We start from the raw sequence: 18,040 nt of genomic DNA on the forward strand, positions 1-18,040 counted from the left end.
TATTTATCTACTTGCACTTTGACATGCTTTCAAACTGCTAGGTTGGCAGGAATGTACAGTATAGGTAGGTATTATATAGAGTAATGTAGGTATGTTTTATGTTATGAAAATAAGGTAGTGTGTTGTGTATGTGCATTGTGTAGATATATATGTATGTGTTTTATATGTTAATAAATTTTATATTAAAAAATAACGCACACACATAGGTGGCATTTTAGGACACACAAGAGTGAAGTCAGCCCACTTCTGCCCTGAAGGGACTGACTTTCCCTAAATACATTCTTGGAGCTCCCCTGCCCCTTTCCCATTATCCTCACCTTTGCCTCTTCTCCCTCCAGGAACGCCGAGCTTTGGAGAGGAAAGCAGCAGAGCTAGAGGAAGAATTGAAGGTAATTCCCACCGGGTTGGATCAGCCGTCAGGTCTCATCCTGGAGTTTGACAGAGAGAAGCTGCGGCTTGGTCGGGGAGGGTGGGGGTGGAGGATTTTACCGGTGGCGCAGGTTTTGTCTGACTCGTCTTCTCTCTTGCAGGCTCTTTCGGATTTGAAGGCAGACAACCAGCGTCTCAAAGACGAAAACGCCGCTCTAATCCGTGTGATCAGCAAACTCTCCAAGTGACCGCCGCTGCCACCGCCCCCGACTCCCCCCCCCCCGGGGGGGAGATGCAGGGGCCTTATTCCGCACCCCACCTCCTTGTGTACCAGATCCTCAATCGGAACAGGAGACATAACGCAAGGATAGGGGTGGCCAACTCCCTCTTCACCACTCAAAACACTCCAAACATGGGGGATTCTGAGCCTCAGCCAATCAGACACCCATCATCCATTGCTTTACACAGAGGGGCCAAGTTTTTCTCACCAGATGTGATGTCTCCAGCCCAATGTCCTCCCCATCCCCTCTCCCCCCCCCCTCCTCCCTCCTCCTCTCCAGAGACAGTATTTATTTTGTGGCTTCCTTTTAAAAGTGATGCTATTTGCTTGTTGCTTTTCCTTTAACGAACAAAGGGAGAGGGAATGACAGGAGCCAGCCTTTCTGGGGGCTCAAGAGGAGCGAGGGGGCCTTGATGTCGTTCTCCTGACACCAGGCAAATAAGCGTTTGCTTTACAGCTTGGGAAGTTTTTTGAGGCTGTGGCCAAAGTCGAGTTACAGGGGTTCCCTGTTAGGGGTCATCGGTGTTGCTCGCAGCTTTGGCCCCATAGCTCTGCAGCTCAGGAGGACCGCTATCTCAAGGCTGCGTAAGGGAAAGGGTGGCGGGACTCAGTCCAAGCACCCACTCACATCCTGCCGAAACAAACCAGTGCATTTGACAATTGGGTTAGTTCTCCCAAGAGGGCAGCAGAGTTGAAGGTGGCAGACGGATTTTAGAGCCGAGGCTGGCAGCTGACCTGGAAGTCGGAGAACTTGAGCAGACGAGTTTAAAAATGGGATGTGGTAGCCCTGGGTGTGTGGGTGTGTGTATGTGCATGTACGAGAGCGAGAGAAGCGCCTTAGCACTGTTTAATCAGCGGGGAATTGTGGGTAACGGTTGGGGGGTTTTTTAATGGTCTTTTGGGGTTGGCTGCCACGAGGCTCTCTGGAGCCAGACGGACAGGAGAGTTCTGCAGTGGCCTTAATTTAGGAGCCGAGATAGTATTGCCTGTGAAGATGAGGCTATTAAGTGCCATAGCTTGGGGTTGGGGGAGACAGCTGCAGGGGTGGGGCTACATGGGGAGGGTCTTGATTTCTGCTCCTGTTCTTCACTTCCCTCAGCATCTCGATTTTTCAGGTGCGAGTGTGGCTTGGTCCCTTCTCGGAAACTCCAGCGTCCTATAGCGTCCAGCCTGGCTCTGAAGGATGCTTCTAGTGTTCCCTTGCCTGAACCTGTGGCCGAATCCCAGGGAAACGGTCTCATTCCCCTTTCCGCTGTCTGGACAATGCCCCCCCAGCCTTCTGCCAACGCCCAGTCCCGCTGTGAGGATCTCCTAGACGTCTATAACCCTGGGCTGTGCAATGGACAGCATTGGCCGTACAAGTCCACATTTGTCATTGTCCCATTTGCCAGCTCCTCCACTCCTCCTCCTCCTCTTCCAGGACCTGTGCCTCCTTGACCTCTCGTATTCCGGTTTGTTGGATTCTGCCGCCGCCGCTTTCCTAGAGGGTGGGGGGGTGTCCATTTACACGGCTCTCCTCCATCCCTCTTCCTGCACGCACACAATCGAATATTTTCAATGTTAAAACTGAGGGCTAGAAGTACTTCCAAGTGAAACTGAGGGCTAGAAGTAATTCCAAGAGAAACGGGTCCAAAGTACTACCCTGAAAATCCTGTCTGTGTGTGTGTGTGTTAGTTTTTTCCTGCGCTATCATGAGCCAAGATTTCCTCCGCCAAAATAAATAAGTCCCTTCTTTTCTACCATGTCACCCCTTTCTCTTTTCTTCGCCCACCCCTTTTTATTTTTATTTCTCTCTCTCTCTCTCTCCACCTGCCCTGATCTGTGAACTCCCCCTCCCCAAACATATCTGTACATAACAGAAGTATTTTCTATATGGTTGCATCGCCAAGAAGAAAAAAAACAAGAAGAAAAAAATGCAGAAAAACTTAAATGTGCAATATCGCATGAGTATTTTTTTTCCAAAGAAGTCTCTATATTGTACTTGTTTATTCAGCAGCTCAGCTGCATATGTTTTAAAGAACAGGGAATTGAAATTACCGTGTTGAATATAATTAAAAATAAAAAAGATTGCTCCTTAGGTGTGTCCGTTTCTTTTAACATGTTAATGTGCGTGGTTTTGGTTGGTATAGTGCGGCCTTCCTCAACCTGCTGCCTTTCAAATGTTGGGATTTCAATTCCATCAGCCCCAACCAGCACAATGGGAATTGTAGTCCAGGATTTCTGGAAGGCTGTTTTATGGATAGTGTGTGTTGGATTTGGTTCTAATTCTTCCTTAAGCCCTAACCCTTCAAGCAGTCACTATCCACACATAACCACCTGGTAGAAAAGGGCTTGTTTAATCTGTTTTTAATGGATTGTTAACTTTACAGGGATTGTGGGTTCAACAAACCCAGATAGATGTGTCAATGACTCTTCACTGTGTTGGCTAAATAGAGCCAGCTCTATTCAAAAGACAGTATGTTGCTGGATCCCAATTGCTGTGGAGCAACAGTAGTAGTAATAATAATAATTTATTATTTGTACTCTGACTAGTAGCGGAGGCCTGTTTCTTGTGCCCTGCCTTTCCAGAGTCATCTGATTGGCTGCTGTGCAAAACGGGATGGCAGGCTAGATAAACCTTAGGTCTGATCCCTCTGTGTGTTTTTTTTATTGATAAATGCACGGCTATACAAGGGGCTCCACATCAGAAGGCATAAATACAGGACCTTATTGCAGTTACTAGCACCAGTACCTTAATCAACACTTCATGCTCATGCGGGTGCCCTGTTTGGAAAACCCTGCCTGAAACGGCCTGCCGACTTTGGAAAACCCAGGTGTCCTGGCTATGACCTAGAGCACCTGAGTCAGTTTGTGTTGGCTGGGCCTGTCTGCTCCCGCTTGCTCAGCTACACCTGTTTCCTCCTTTGCAGTTGGCCTTGTCCCTCTAAATCACAGTTATTTCCAATTACAGGCTTCTTGCATAGATGTGGTTCAAGTCTCTTGTCTCATCCGGCCTCCTTGCTTTTGATCATTGCTCTCTGCCAAACTCAGACCAAAACGACACTTCTCACTGTGCCAAGACCTTTGCCACAAGATTGCGTAACTCTTGCTCCCGCACCCCCAGGACAAACAAAAGGTAGCTCTTCAGATTAGGTTCTTACGTCTGGGTGGTTCAGGCTGTACTTAAGCCTCCTTGGGCTAAATTTAGAGCTGGTCTCTGCCCCACCCTTCCTCCCCAGGCCAAACCTAACCTTCAGGAATGGTAAGGATGCTGTGGCAAGGTGTCACCCTTCGAGTAAGGGTGATCCATCGGATCTGGGCATCCCTCTAGGCAGGAAAGACTGCCTCCTTCCTCTGGTCCGAGCCATTTCTCTTTGGCACCACCTCATAGTCTTGGCTTCTCAGATGCGAAGAACTAGAGCCATGGTTCCCAATGTGAGGCACACGCCCCACAGGGGGGCAATTTTATTTTTAAGGGGGGCAATTTGAGAACCAGTTAACAGTGATTTTTTTGCATTTCTTACAGTTCTAGGGGCTTCATATGCAGTATATAAATACATATTGTGACATACACATCTTTATTACATGTTAAACCACAGAGCCTAGGGCTTGCCAGTCAGAAGGTTGGCAGTTCGAATCCCCACAACAGGGTGAGCTCCTGCTGCTCTGTCCCAGCTCCTGCCCACCTAGCAGTTCGAAAGCACGTCAAAGTGCAAGTAGATAAATAGGTACCGTGCCGGCGGGAAGGTAAACGGCGTTTCTGTGTGCTGCTTTGGTTCGCCAGAAGCAGCTTAGTCATGCTGGCCACATAACCCAGAAGCTGTCTGTGGACAAACGCCGGCACCCTCGGCCTATAGAGCGAGATGAGCGCCACAAACCCAGAGTCATCCGTGACTGGACCTAACGGTCAGGGGTCCCTTTACCTTTACCTAAATGGCCTTTTAGGCTTCCTCCACATGAATAGGAGTTCACTTTTTGAATAATAAATGCCTGCCCCCCAGTGACATATAATCAGGATTTTAGAGGTACTTAGGTGGGGCATGGCCAAAAAAAGGTTGGGAACCACTGGACTAGAGGCAGGGTTGAGGTTTGGGGGTTGCCAACTTGCCCGGAGCACTAATTTGTTTTCCACCTCTTCTAATACATTTGGTTTAGACCACCTTTGTGATCTGTGACATTAGAGCTCCCACTAAATTTTTTTGACAGCTTGGTGTCAGAAGGGGGGGGGGAATCTCTCTTTTTTATGCTTCCCCCAACTCTGGTAATAGGGGTGTTGTCCTCCCCCTCCCCCCCTCCCCAAATTCCGCATGCTTAGGTTTCTTCCTGGCTCAGGGTGGAGATCCCCCTCCCCTATGGCCTGCTTTCATCTTGTGGGAAAGCTGGCTGTCCTGCAACTCTGACAAGTTGCATGTCAGGTTCATGGGAGTTGCATTTTTAAGGTATTAATCAGCATTAGTAAATTAAAATGTATGGTGGTGTTTTGGTTTTTTTTTAAAAAAGAACTTTATTGTTCCGCTTGTGTGTTTCCTGTGCTATAGCAACCCAGAGGCGTTAAAATGTACACAGCCAGTTTTGGTGGTTTATGAGGAAATGATTTCGCTCTGCAGCCCCACCTAGCAAGAGAGGCCTTGCTGCAGCCTTGCCTACTCGACTCCAGGGCTCCCATCGCCCAATAACTGTGGCTGCATCGCACTAGTCAGGGGAAGGAACTGTAATTTTTCTTGCCAGAGAGCATGCTTTGGATGCAGAAGGCCCCAGGCTAGGTCCCTGCCTCTCAAAAGGAAGAGTAGAAGATATCCAGGCTTTTAGATTTGTGGCATCAACCTATTTTAGGATTCTCTCTTGTGAAATATTAGACTGGCTGTTCTTTTCTCAGCTCCTGTTCATAACCTTTCTCTCCCAACAAGCCTTTTAAGTAGAGATCGTTCCCAGTCTGCATCTGTACTGGAATGGGTGTGTGTAGCTTTCCGTGTTTCAATTATTTTATTCTTTGCTGCTCCTTTGGTAGTTAGGGCAGGATGTGAGTAAGCAATACTAATGATCACCCTTAAAAAAAGAGAGACACCCTTAACTGCTGCCTGTTAGAGTAGACATCACTGAATTAGATGGGCAAAGAGTGTGACCTGTTCTGAGGCAGCCTCAAGGATGTTGCTCTGTTACCTACAGTATAAAACATATCCCTGCCCACTTCACTCACACCTGCGTCTCATTGACACATTTTACCCATCACTTGGGAAGACAGGCAAAATAATACCAGGGTACTGGAAGAAGCAAAGATCACCAGTGTTGAAGCAATGATTCTTCAATGCCAACTTCGTTGGACTGGTCATGTTTTGCGGATGCCTGATTATCATCTTCCAAAGCAACTACTCTATTCCAAACTTCAAAATGGAAAGCGTAATGCTGGTGATCAACAAAATAGGTTTAAAGACAAATTTTTTAAAATGCAGTATAAACACCAACAATTGGGAAGCACTTGCCTGCGAGCGCTCCAGTTGGAGAACAGCCTTTACCAAAGGTGTCATGGGCTTTGAAGACTCAGGACACAAGGGAGAAAGGTGCTAAGAGGAAGGCACGCTTGGCAAATCCACACCGTGATCAACTCCCACCTGGAAACCAATGTCCCCACCGTGGAAGGACATGTGGATCCAGAATTGGCCTCCACAGTCACTTACGGACTCATTGTTAAAACCCTGTTTATGGAAGACAATCTTACTTGGCTATGAGTGATTGCCAAAGAAGAAGAAAACATCTCCCTGCCCACTTCATTCACTCCTGCGTCTCATTGACAGCGGGTAAGAGACCCTACCATAAATGAGTACGCCAGGCTGGAAGTGGGAGCCTTGCAGTGTTGGGTAACAACTAAACAATGAGAGTGTGCGGTAGGAATGTCCTTTGATACTTTTTTTTATAGCCTGCGTTGTATTGACACCTGAAACTGGCTGGGTGGGGACACACCTGAGCTGCTACTGTTCCTGCTTCGTTCTGGATCTTTTCAAAAGGAGTGAGAACAGAGAGCATTCTTTTCCTCTGTGAACACACAGAGAGAATAGTTTCCTTACTTTGGTGGGTAGGGTAGCTGCTTCAGGCAGCTGTCACTCAAATGTTTATATTCTGCTTTTTCTCTGCTGTTAAACTCAAAAGGGGTGGGTTTAAAGGAGGCTCCCAGGGGTCTCCCACTGGCCAAACCCAAACCCGTGTAGCTTCTGCCAGTGGCTGCCTCATGTACCCTCTGACCTTGGCACTTCATTGGTCTGTTCTGATGGGTCATTTCTGAAGCACACAAGAGGAAATTGCCGCACATAGGAGGTTGCTGTATACTGAGTGAGGCCATCTAGCTCAGCATTATCGACAACTGACTGGCCGGTGCTCTCTGGAGTTTTAGCAGCGCTGGATTAACCATTAAGCAAAAGAAGCACGTGCTTAGGGCATCAAGGGAAGAGGGGCACCATAGACATTTTCCATTTCTGGATTTACCATGGACCATATGCTGCAGCTGAAAAAGAGGCTCCAACTATAAATGAAAATAATAATAATAATGTGTTACCTCGTAAGTCGAACGAAATCTGTTTTGGAAGTCCATTTGACTTCCAAAACATTTAGAAAGCAAGGCACAGCTTCCGATTGGCTGCACAAAGCTCCTGCAGCCAATCAGAAGCCCCAGATGTTGTGTCAGACGTTCGGGTTCCAAAGAATGTTTGCAAACCAGAACACTCACTCCTGGGTTTGTGGCGTTCAGGAGCCAAAATGTTCCATTCGCAAGGCATTCGACTTCCAAGGTACAATTGTATATATTAATGATATACATTAATCTTGGGAATACAACAACGAAATGAGAATCTGGTAACTGGTAAACTGCCACTTGGTCCACCGAGGCTCATGTGTTTGTATTTTGAATTAGATAGATAGGGGCACCAAATACTTTTAAGTGCTTAGGCAGCTAAAGGTCTTAATCCAGCCCCGGGTTTTAGGCAGGGTCTATCCCAGCCCTATCTGGAAGCAGCAGGGATTGAAACTAGAACCTTCTACATGCAAAGCAAGTGTCCTGCCACTACCCTTTTAGGTATCACACACACACACAAGCATACAAGTACAGCCAGTGTTGGAAATCAACACAGCCTGACACCCTTTTGATTACATGGCTAGCAGGTTAGCTGGATAACCATTCAATACAGCTATTTGCCTCTTCATGGAAACACAGAGATCAATTTGCCGTATTTTTCGCTCTATAAGACGCACCAGACCACAAGGCGCACCTAGTTTTTGGAGGAGGAAAACAAGAAAAAAATATTCTGAATCTCAGAAGCCAGAACAGCAAGAGGGATCGCTGCGCAGTGAAAGCAGCAATCCCTCTTGCTGTTCTGGCTTCTGTGATAGCTGCGCAGCCTGCATTCGCTCCATAAGACGCACACACATTTCCCCTTACTTTTTAGGAGGGAAAAGGTGAGTCTTATAGAGCAAAAAATACGGTAATTGACCTCAGCTAAGACATGATGTGTTCATGCAGAGCAAATTGTTCCAGGCGCTTTGAACAAGCAAGAACCATCACATGCTATAACAGACCAAAACAAAAAAGATAACAAAAGTCTATAAATGCAAATGGAAGTTTATTGCCTAGGTTTTGGGAAACACCTATAAAGCAGCTTCAGCCAGCAAGAGGACTATCCAAAACTACCAGAAACCTGCCTACCTCAAAAGTTACGAGCGAGTTCAGCAAAATATGGGTTACCAGAGAGAAATACTAAATAAGAGCTTCCATTAAGCCTAAATAAAAGAAACGAAATTACATAGCTGCCCCAGACATGTTATATAGAACATGCTCATTGGGAAAGGGTCCTAAACTTCTGCCCTTCTCTGCAAAAATGCATTGGACAGCCAACGCTTCCTTTAGAACCCAGAAAGTTCCCCTTCCCCTTTGCTCTGCCCAACTTGACTTTGTGCCACCCCTGCAAATCAGTGTTGCCTTCAATGTTAAAACCGCACAAAACTGAAATGCCTTTCCCCCTCAATTTTTATTTTATTTTATTTTATTTTATTTTATTTACAAAAGTATTTTTTATATATACTCCTACCGAAGCAAAACTTCAGGGTGGTGTATAACAATAAAACAAATGAAAGTAGCTAGCTGGGGTTGGGGAATTAAACAATGGCATAGGTCTGTTGCTGTGAAAGTCTTAGACATGCCTGAAAGTCAAAAGTTAGGGTGCCTGACCAGTCTCTGCGGGAAGCACAGAATGAGACCAGTGGCACAAAATACCCAATACAGTACCTCTAGTAGAGACCAGGCAGGCATCTGTAATGCAGGGGACAATTACCAGTATTCCTCCAGCTGATTTTCTCTTTCCATGGCTCATTTTGCATATCGTAAATCCCTGCATATTTTACAAAAACTAAACCATTCAGTATTCCATTATTACATCCATCAAAACTTATTTACACTGTTGAATTTATCTTAATGCTGCCAACCTTTTCAAGTGTACACAATTCCCCCCCCCCACATACTCAATAAACATTATCCAGTCTTCTCTAAATGTATGTTCTTCTTTTGCTCTTATTTTGTATGTTAAGTCTGCAAGCTGCGCATACATTCCGTCAGCTTAAGTTGCCATTCTTCTTTAGTTGGGACCTCGCTCATTTTCCATTTTGGGGCTAACAAAACACTGGCCACATTAGTGGCATACATAAATAATCTTTTTTGACACCTGGGAATATCCGTCTGAATTATCCCCAACGAAAAGGACTCTGGTTGTTTTGGGGAAGTACTTTAAAACATTTTTTTCAATTCATTATTGATTATTTCCCAAAACTCTTTTAACCTTTTGCAGGTCCACCAAAGATAAAAGGTCCTTAAGCTGTCTTGGACCCAAGTTGTTAAGGGCTCTGCACGTCAACATAAGTAATAGTGCCACTGTATTCTGCTCTGGTCAGACCTCACCTAGAGTACTGTGTCCAGTTCTGGGCACCACAATTCAAGAAGGACACTGACAAACTGGAACGTGTCCAGAGGAGGGCAACCAAAATGGTCAAAGGCCTGGAAACGATGCCTTATGAGGAACGGCTAAGGGAGCTGGGCATGTTTAGCCTGGAGAAGAGGAGGTTAAGGGGTGATATGATAGCCATGTTCAAATATATAAAAGGATGTCACATAGAAGAGGGAGAAAGGTTGTTTTCTGCTGCTCCAGAGAAGTGGACACGGAGCAATGGATCCAAACTACAAGAAAGAAGATTCCACCTAAACATTAGGAAGAACTTCCTGACAGTAAGAGCTGTTCGACAGTGGAATTTGCTGCCAAGGAGTGTGGTGGAGTCTCCTACTTTGGAGGTCTTTAAGCAGAGGCTTGACAACCATATGTCAGGAGTGCTCTGATGGTGTTTCCTGCTTGGCAGGGGGTTGGACTCGATGGCCCTTGTGGTCTCTTCCAACTCTATGATTCTATGATAAGAGCCTTGAACCATCTGAATTGATGGGCGTTCAACAAACTCTGTAGATCTGTCATGTATAATGAGCACATATGCAGGCGTTTTAGTGCATAGACACGTGCAAGGAAAATGACCACAGCTTCTCACCAGGCACGTACAATGCCTGCAAGCACGTTTTAAAGCATGCCCTCATTTCTCTCTTCCTCCAACCAGCTGCCTCCAGAAAAAGCCCTGCCACTTTTTTCCCCTAGCAAAAGTTTCGTTTCAAATACAGGTTGGTGTGTGTGTTCCTGAGGCTTTAAAAAAAAAAAAAGGCACCTGGTGAGTGACTGCTACCTGCCCAGGTATGCAAGGGGTGTGGTTCAGCTGACAGGCTCGCTCTCATAGGGACTGGTAAGTCTCAAGCCACATCGGTAGTTTCTACTTGCCATGTCAGATGCCACCAGCTGGGTGCCCAAAGCAGAGATGGTTGAGAACTAAAGAGAGGGACTGCTGCGTAGAAGGTAAGTCTAAAAGTATGGTGGGAGCTTGTGGGGGGGAGAGGGAAGGGACAAGGAGGGAGCCTGGGCTTCGTGGGGATGGAGCCTAGTTAGTTGGTTGCACCAAGGGAACTTGGTCCTCAACTCTCTGGTGTAGAAGGGGGGGGGGAGGCCTTGCTCACTAGAGCAAGAAAGTTGGCTTTCTTCTGGCAGGGTAGATTTTTCAGTTTTTGACAAATAGAAGCACTTGATTTGCTGTGGTTCCTAAAATGGGAACCCTTTTATTTAGAAGAATCCCAGATAGGGGTTTAACGTGGATCTTATCAGTTGCCAAAAAGAGATCGCATTGTTTTTCTGGTGAGAGGGCGCTGGAAAGTAAGGGGGGGGGGAGGTCTCTTGCAAAGCATCCATAACTTAAGTTGTGTTCATTGTGTTTCTTAGCAATTGACTAGAACATTGACCAGGCACTTATATTTCCACAAATAAAAAGGGTAGAGACTTTGTTTTTAATTGAAAGTTGAACATCACAGGCAGACCTGGAATACCTGCAAGGGGCCAGGCCCCCAGAGCGTTGGTTGTGTCATCGATCCTCCCCACCCACAAAAAAGCTTCCACATGTACCTATAGTTTTAAAGAAAGATTGAGCAAAGATAGGCCTGCACATGCCAGTTTTTTCTCTTAACGGTATTCTGCGTCTGTCAGTCACATTTCCCCACTGCCGCCACAATCCCCTTGAGGGTGCTTGTTCTGCTTCTCTTTCCTCAGTGTTGGCGAAATCTCTTTTTACACAGTTTCTTGCCACGAGATCCAGGAAGTTCTAGCCCAGGGAGCAGCTATTTTGAGGCTTTTTGGTTCTGAATAGGAAGATTCCAGATTTGTGTGGAACAGAAAAGAGATATGTTGTTTAAAAAACACGCCAAGTTTTGTTGTTGTTGTTGTTGTTGTTTGTGGTGATCTCTCATGTATGTTAGAGAGAACCTCTAAACATACGCAGAAAGACTTTCCTTGCCAAAGCATCAAAAGCTAGCCCTACATTTTTCGATTGCAGCTGACTACCGTAACTCATACTCAGAGTAGACCCACTGAAAACTTAGTCATCATAACTTTTGTCCATTGGTCTAAGTCATGGGAAGGCAAACTAAGGCCCAGGGGCCGGATCCGGCTCAATCACCTTCTAAATCCGGCCTGTGGACAGTCCGGGAATCAGCGTGTTTTTACATGAGTAGAATGTGTGCTTTTATTTAAAATCCACAGGGCATAGGAATTTGTTCATTATTATTTTTTCCCCAAAACATAGTTCGGGCCCCCACAAGGTCTGAGGGACAGTGGACCAGCCCCCTGCTGAAAAAATTTGCTGACCCCTGGGCTAAGCGTTCTCATTAGGGGGTCATAGTTGTAAGTACTGAGCTTCAGCAAACATATGCCCCTCTTTTGTTAAAGGCTTTGACAGCAAACATGGGCAAGGGTTAAACCTGAAAGTATTTGGATATATGATCCATTTATTTCATTTTTACAGTTATATCCTACCTTTTTGTCCAAGGACAGTGTTGCTTCTGCAGGCGTCTTTTAGGCAAATTTTCTCTATTAAATCTGTGGCTTTATTGGTATATTTCCCAGAATGGTTGCTGCATCTTTGGCTTAGTTTCTTTATGGCTGCCTACCCTCCAAAATATCAGATGAGAAGATGTCCATTTTTGTAAGCCTCCTACTCTCGCCTCAAGGATCACTGCCTGATCCTCACCACCACCAGAACAGCAAACGCGCAATTTATGCATTGCCAAGGGTTTGCAACCTCAGCAGTGACAATCTGTAAAATGGGCTTTGTTCCCTATGTGGAAGCTTATTGTTCAAGTGCATGTAATAATGAGCATCTCTAGCAGAGACAAGAAGGGGGAAAGCCACAGAAAAGAGGTAGAACATCTGCTTTGCATGCAGAAGGTTGCAGGTTCAATCTATGGCATCTCTAGGAAGGGCTGGGAGAGATTCCCTGTCGAAAACCCTAGAAAGCCACCACTATTCAGAATAGACAGTACAGGGCTAGATAGAGCAATGGTTTGGTTTGTTATAATTCAGCTTCCTATATTCCTATGATAAATTTGGGCCAAACGCCGCATGACATTATTCTTACTTTTAAAAAGTGCCTAAAACTGGCTGCATTAATTTCAAAGAACATGTTGCTGTGGGGCCCCACTCTGGAATATGCTCTAATGCCTCATCCGCCCCCCGCCCCCCACTGTGTGCCTCCAAAGGTGCTGTTTTTACTGCCAAAGCCCTGGAGCTGGGGCTGAGCCTGATAAATGACAACTCGAGCAATTTGTACTAGCAACATACTAATTAGGCATCCCCCAAAGGCAAAAAAAAAAAAAATAGAGAGAGAGAGAGATTTAACAGAGAGCAGAACCAGGAAACAGGGACTGCCCCCATTTGGGGGCATATGCTATTTCTTGCAAACAGCCTTGTTTGTGCCCTTTTGCATCAAAAAGCAGGCTGTATAGACGTTTTGGAAATGAAAGAAATGTGTAAGAAAAGAAAAAGTGGGGCTAACATGTAGATAGTGTATACTTTCTCCAGAGACAGGTTGTAGAGCTCTCACCTGCCCACAATTCTTACCCTCTCTCAGAGGTGAGGGCGAAAACGCATTATGCATGCTTAGTGGTGCGCCTATATTTTGTCGCTTCATTTCACACATCCAGGATTAGGCAGCGGCTTTCAAAACAGATTACCGAATTCAGAGTTACGCTTTGGGTATAGTAATCAGATACAGCAGCGTCATCTAGCAGTTGGCTAAAATGACCCAGAAATCATGGGGCCCTGAGCAAAGAATTTTCACCTTGTGCACGGCAGACAGAAAATCAACAGGTGCAGTTTCTTTGTGAATGGAGGCGCAACACTAGGGAAATCTTAGATTTCTGCCTCTTGGGTTCTAAAAGGGCAGAAACCCTGCAAAAATTAAAAAGGGACACACCACCTTCTTGAAACCCACCTAATTTGGATGTGGGTGGGCAGGTAATGTTTTTGGGGGAAAGCGATGACATATAAGCAGTAATCCTTTTTCCTTTCTGGCCTAAACCCAAATACACAGTCCAACTGAGTCAATATTGACCATTGTTTCTTCATATCAACCACGGCTGGCGATAGACCTGTGCATAAATGAGCATTGCTTGCAAATCTGTAGCTGGGATATTTAAGCAAATATCGGGAAGAGAGTATCCTGTTTCTCTTGCCACCACCCGCACTATTAAACACTACGACCTCTGCTTTAACCATTAAGCCGCTTGCTCCTTGTGCGGCTTCTTCTCTGAAAAAGAAGCATGGTTAGATGAGAGCAGGTTGGCTCTGCTCCAAGCATAGAAGGAGGTTAAATCCCACCTTTAATAAACAAAGCACCTTGCCAGGTGAAACGAAACAGGTGTGGCCGTTGGCAAGAGATGCCGCAGCATTCTTGGGCAGGAGCGAGGCCTACTTACTTTACCATGTGTGCATGATCGCACACCCTTGTACTGTAAATGATCTGGGGTTTTATTTATTTCGTCACACACAAAAAACAACCCTATACTGCCCACATGTAGGGACATCATGCCAGTCAGCATAATAAGATCAGAATACAATGAGGTACAAAATACTATTGTGGCAAAGTGGTTAGAGTGTCAGAATCGGACTTGGGAGACCTCGGTTCAAACACGAAGCCTACTGGGTTGCCAGTCGCGATCTCTTTTAGCCGAACCTGCCTCGCAGCGTTGTTTTGAGGATAAAACAGAAAGGCATCCAGGAAGAATACATGTGACGATAAATGAATAAATAATCAACATCAGATTAGTACAGGGGTCACATACTTTTTCAGCAGGGGGCCGGTCCACTGTCCCTCAGACTTTGTGGGGGGGCCGGACTATATTCTGGAAAAAAATTAATGAACGAATTCCGATGCCCCACAAATAACCCAGAGATGCATTTTAAATAAAAGCACACATTCTACTCATGTAAAAACACGCTGATTCCCGGACTGTTCGGGGGCCGGATTTAGAAGGCAATTGGGCCGGATTTGGCCCCCGGGCCTCAGTTTGCCTGCCCATGGATTAGTACATCAGCACAACTATGTTTACCTTTTACCCAGCCCCACTCTTTCCAGGCTGCACTTTAATGTCCAAACATAATGGTTTGTTTGGGGGGGGGGGTTGCCCCAAATATTCCCCACAAAAACCTGCTCCTTAAAGCTGAATCAGAGCAGGATTGAAATGGTGATTAAAATTAAGCAAATATGTAAATAAATTAAACCATTAGGGCAGTAAAGGCGGGGAAGAGAAGGGAATAATGATCCCTCCCTTCTCTAACATCAGGATTTTCTTCCTTCATCACAGCCAAGACCTTTATAAAGTTCCTTTTTGAGCCTCCCTCTTACTAAGGCCCAAAGCCTGACAGTACCCACCTCAGGTGTGAAGGCATGCAAATGTAGCATCAAGGTACCTGAGCCACATGCAAAGCATTCACCTCTAAACTAGCAATGTCAGCTTGAATTTGCTAGTCATATAATATTGTTTAGGACGCTTTGGCGAAGTGGATTCTAACTGCAAGAACAAGGGAAATGAGTGCAGAGCTCAGAGTACGTGTGTGTGTGTGTGTGTGTTGGGGGTCGGGGGTAATAATCCCTGAAATCAAATGTCCGCTGGGTGTCTATTGGCAGCTGCCTGGGCCTGCTTAATAAATTCTGAAACGACTCTTCTAGTGGGAGAGCAGGCATTTGCCGTTGTTCTTTTTAGCACAGGGGTAGGGAATCTTTTTCAGCCCCAAGGCTGTATTTCCTTATAGGCGACCTGCTGAAGGCCACATGCCAGAGGTAGGCAGCGCCAGAGGCAAAAGTGGGCAGAGGAGTAAAGGCAAATATTACTTTTCCACAGCACTTCCCTCTCCGTCCTCCACCCAGACAAGCCACAGAGTTTTTAGGGACACATCCCAGCCAGGCAAAAACACTCTGGATGCAAAGCAGGATCGTTGTGGGGAGAGTTCCAAGGGCCAGATAGAGAGTGCTGGAGGGCCACATATGGCCCCTGGGTCTGGGGTTCCCAGTGCTGGATTTACATATAAGCTAAACAAGCTATAGTTTAGGGTCCCACTCTCTTGGGGGCCCCCAAAAAAATTAAAGGAAAAAAACCACAATGGATGTACATTTGCAAAATATAAGATTAAAAAAACCCAAATAAAATAAAACCTACATACAGCAAGAGTGTTTTGTGTTGTGTAGGCTCCTATGATGTAAGTAATGGGCCCCGCCTGCTCCCCTGCTCACTAAAATACCACTGCTTTACTCATTTCTATATATAGGATGCCTACATTCTGCATCGCCTGGTTGCATGGCAACATGTGCAAATGGCTTTAGATTCCTATTAGGTCCATAAATTACCATATAGCATATATTCAACTCAAAAAACAGCGGCAATTTGTTGTTGACAAAGGACAGGGGTGGACATATAAAGGGCCCCATTACCTTCAGTAGCTTAGGGCCTCATCAAACCTAAATCCAGCTGTGGGAGCTCCCCACCCATAGAGCAACAAAAGCTACTTGCTTTCTGTATGCAGGCTTGTTGTGAAACGGATAACCTTCTCTCTCTTTTTTTTAATTTGCATTTTATTTATTTGTTAACATTTTTATATTACATCGGTAAACGTTGTCATATTACATTACAGGACTTACTATAATATAATTTCCAACATGTATACAAAAATTATATACAAATTTTATATACCTAGAAAGAAAATGAAATAAACAAACAAAAAAAGAAAGAACAAAGAGAAAAAACAAAAACAATTCCCCCCCCAAAATCATATACATACCAACACACTAGACTTTCTGTCTATCCTGTTGTATATTCCTTTTTTACAGGTGAATGTACTCTTATTATTGTATATTTCTTTACATGTTATCTAATACATTCCTATATCAATATGTGGTCTTAGTCTTACTTCTCAACTCATTCTCACTCCAATGTCAATCAAATGCTAGCATAGATAGCGAACCTTTACTGTATTTTTGAACATATGATTTATATCTATCCCACTTTTCCATAAATTTTTGTTTTGAATTGCCTCTCAGGGTAATTGTTAACTGCGCCATTTCAGCAAATTCTTGTAGCTGGTAATGATAGTCCGTTATTGTCGGGGCTTCTTGTTCCTTCCACCCCTTTGCCACCAAAGTTCTCTTCTTATGCTTGCCAGGTTGCATTGGGACTTTCAGACGAGGCCGCTGACATCATGAGTGACTCAGGAAGGTAAGAGGGGCTGTCAGAGAACGCCATCCAGCACCTACAGATTTGGGAGCAAGACTACAGTGGTGCCTCGCAAGACGAAAAGAATCCGTTCTGCGAGTCTCTTCGTCTTGCGGTTTTTTCGTCTTGCGAAGCAAGCCCATTAGCGGCTTAGCGGCTTAGCGCTATTAGCGGCTTAGCAGGCTTAGCGGATCAGCTGATAAGCGGTTTAGCGGCTTAGCGGATCAGCTGTTAAGTGGCTTAGCGGCTTAGGATCAGCTGATAAGCGGCTTAGCGGCTTGGGAAAAAGGGGGGAAGGGAAAAAAACCCGCAGGAACTCGCAAGACATTTTCGTCTTGCGAAGCAAGCCCATAGGAAATTCGTTTTGCGAAACACCTCCAAAACGGAAAACCCTTTCGTCTAGCGGGTTTTCCGTCTTGCGAGGCATTCGTCTTGCGGGGCACCACTGTACCAAGGGAGGCACTGAAATTCAAGGTGTGCCCAGTTTTATCTGGGATGTAGAGCTTAAGCACAAAGTCCTTTGCTTTCCAGAACCTTCTGTGGTGTTCTGGGCATGTACTCACTTTTTGTCCCAAGGGTTGAGAGAGCCCGACCTGCAAAGAAAAGGTGTTAAGTGCGATACCTGACATTTCATAGCTCCGGGTTGTGCTGGGAAGAAGGCCCAGTGACTGATACCTTGGAGAGCCACTGCTCTCCACAAAAGGTGGAGACCCTCAGGGCTGGCAGGGGGCAAATGTAACCCTCTGAACCTCCCTTTCTGAACCTCAGGATTCTCTCCAGGCCTCACACCCTTCCCAGATCTTAAGGTAAGGGTGTCTCCTACGCTTCACCTGCTATTTTCTAGAAAATGAGCTGCCGGAACTCACCAGGAGCGCCTTCCTTGTTCACTTGCCCCTTTCGTTATGATTTTTGAACTTACTGAGCATTGTCAAGGGACTGCTTCAAAAACAGCCATTGGGGATCATGTAGAGGCCCTGCTGGTATGACAAGGAAGTCTTGCCATAGTCTTGCCTCTCTTTTTCTTTCACTTCTGCGTTGACAAAAGGGGTTGGTGGCTGTGGGACTAGAGTTGACGTGGGCTGCGGCACTAATGGCTGCAAAACCTCTTTGAACAGAAACTGGGCTGTTTCAATATAGCGCCATGGCCTTGTTTGGGAGCTGAAGTAAAATTTAGTGGCACAGATTACTGATAGATAGGATTTGGACAGGTTCCCCAGCCCTAGAAGATACTGGCGTCCAGGATTCATGGGCGGAGG

General features: G+C 45.6%; 2 protein-coding genes across 5 annotated transcripts in view; both read left to right on the top strand.

Annotated features, from left to right (window-relative positions):
• PPP1R12C (protein phosphatase 1 regulatory subunit 12C) overlaps positions 1-2,726 on the top strand; it is a 39,961-nt gene extending 37,235 nt beyond the window's left edge. For all 4 annotated transcript variants that reach the window (XM_083471796.1, XM_083471798.1, XM_083471797.1 and 1 more), the window contains 2 exons: positions 339-389; positions 531-2,726. In XM_083471796.1, the coding sequence (XP_083327922.1) occupies positions 339-389; positions 531-617 (138 nt within the window). In that variant the 3' untranslated portion in view covers positions 618-2,726. The remainder of the gene's footprint in view (positions 1-338; positions 390-530) is intronic.
• A 7,672-nt stretch (positions 2,727-10,398) lies between these two features.
• The window catches only part of EPS8L1 (EPS8 signaling adaptor L1), a 36,983-nt gene continuing 29,341 nt past the window's right edge, over positions 10,399-18,040 (top strand). Inside the window, exons 1-2 of the mRNA XM_083471895.1 lie at positions 10,399-10,551; positions 16,735-16,787. Of these exons, the coding sequence (XP_083328021.1) occupies positions 16,771-16,787 (17 nt within the window). The 5' untranslated portion in view covers positions 10,399-10,551; positions 16,735-16,770. The remainder of the gene's footprint in view (positions 10,552-16,734; positions 16,788-18,040) is intronic.

Source organism: Podarcis liolepis, assembly GCF_965112155.1.
Source record: "Podarcis liolepis genome assembly, chromosome: 13".
Classification (NCBI taxonomy): Eukaryota; Metazoa; Chordata; class Lepidosauria; order Squamata; family Lacertidae; genus Podarcis; species Podarcis liolepis.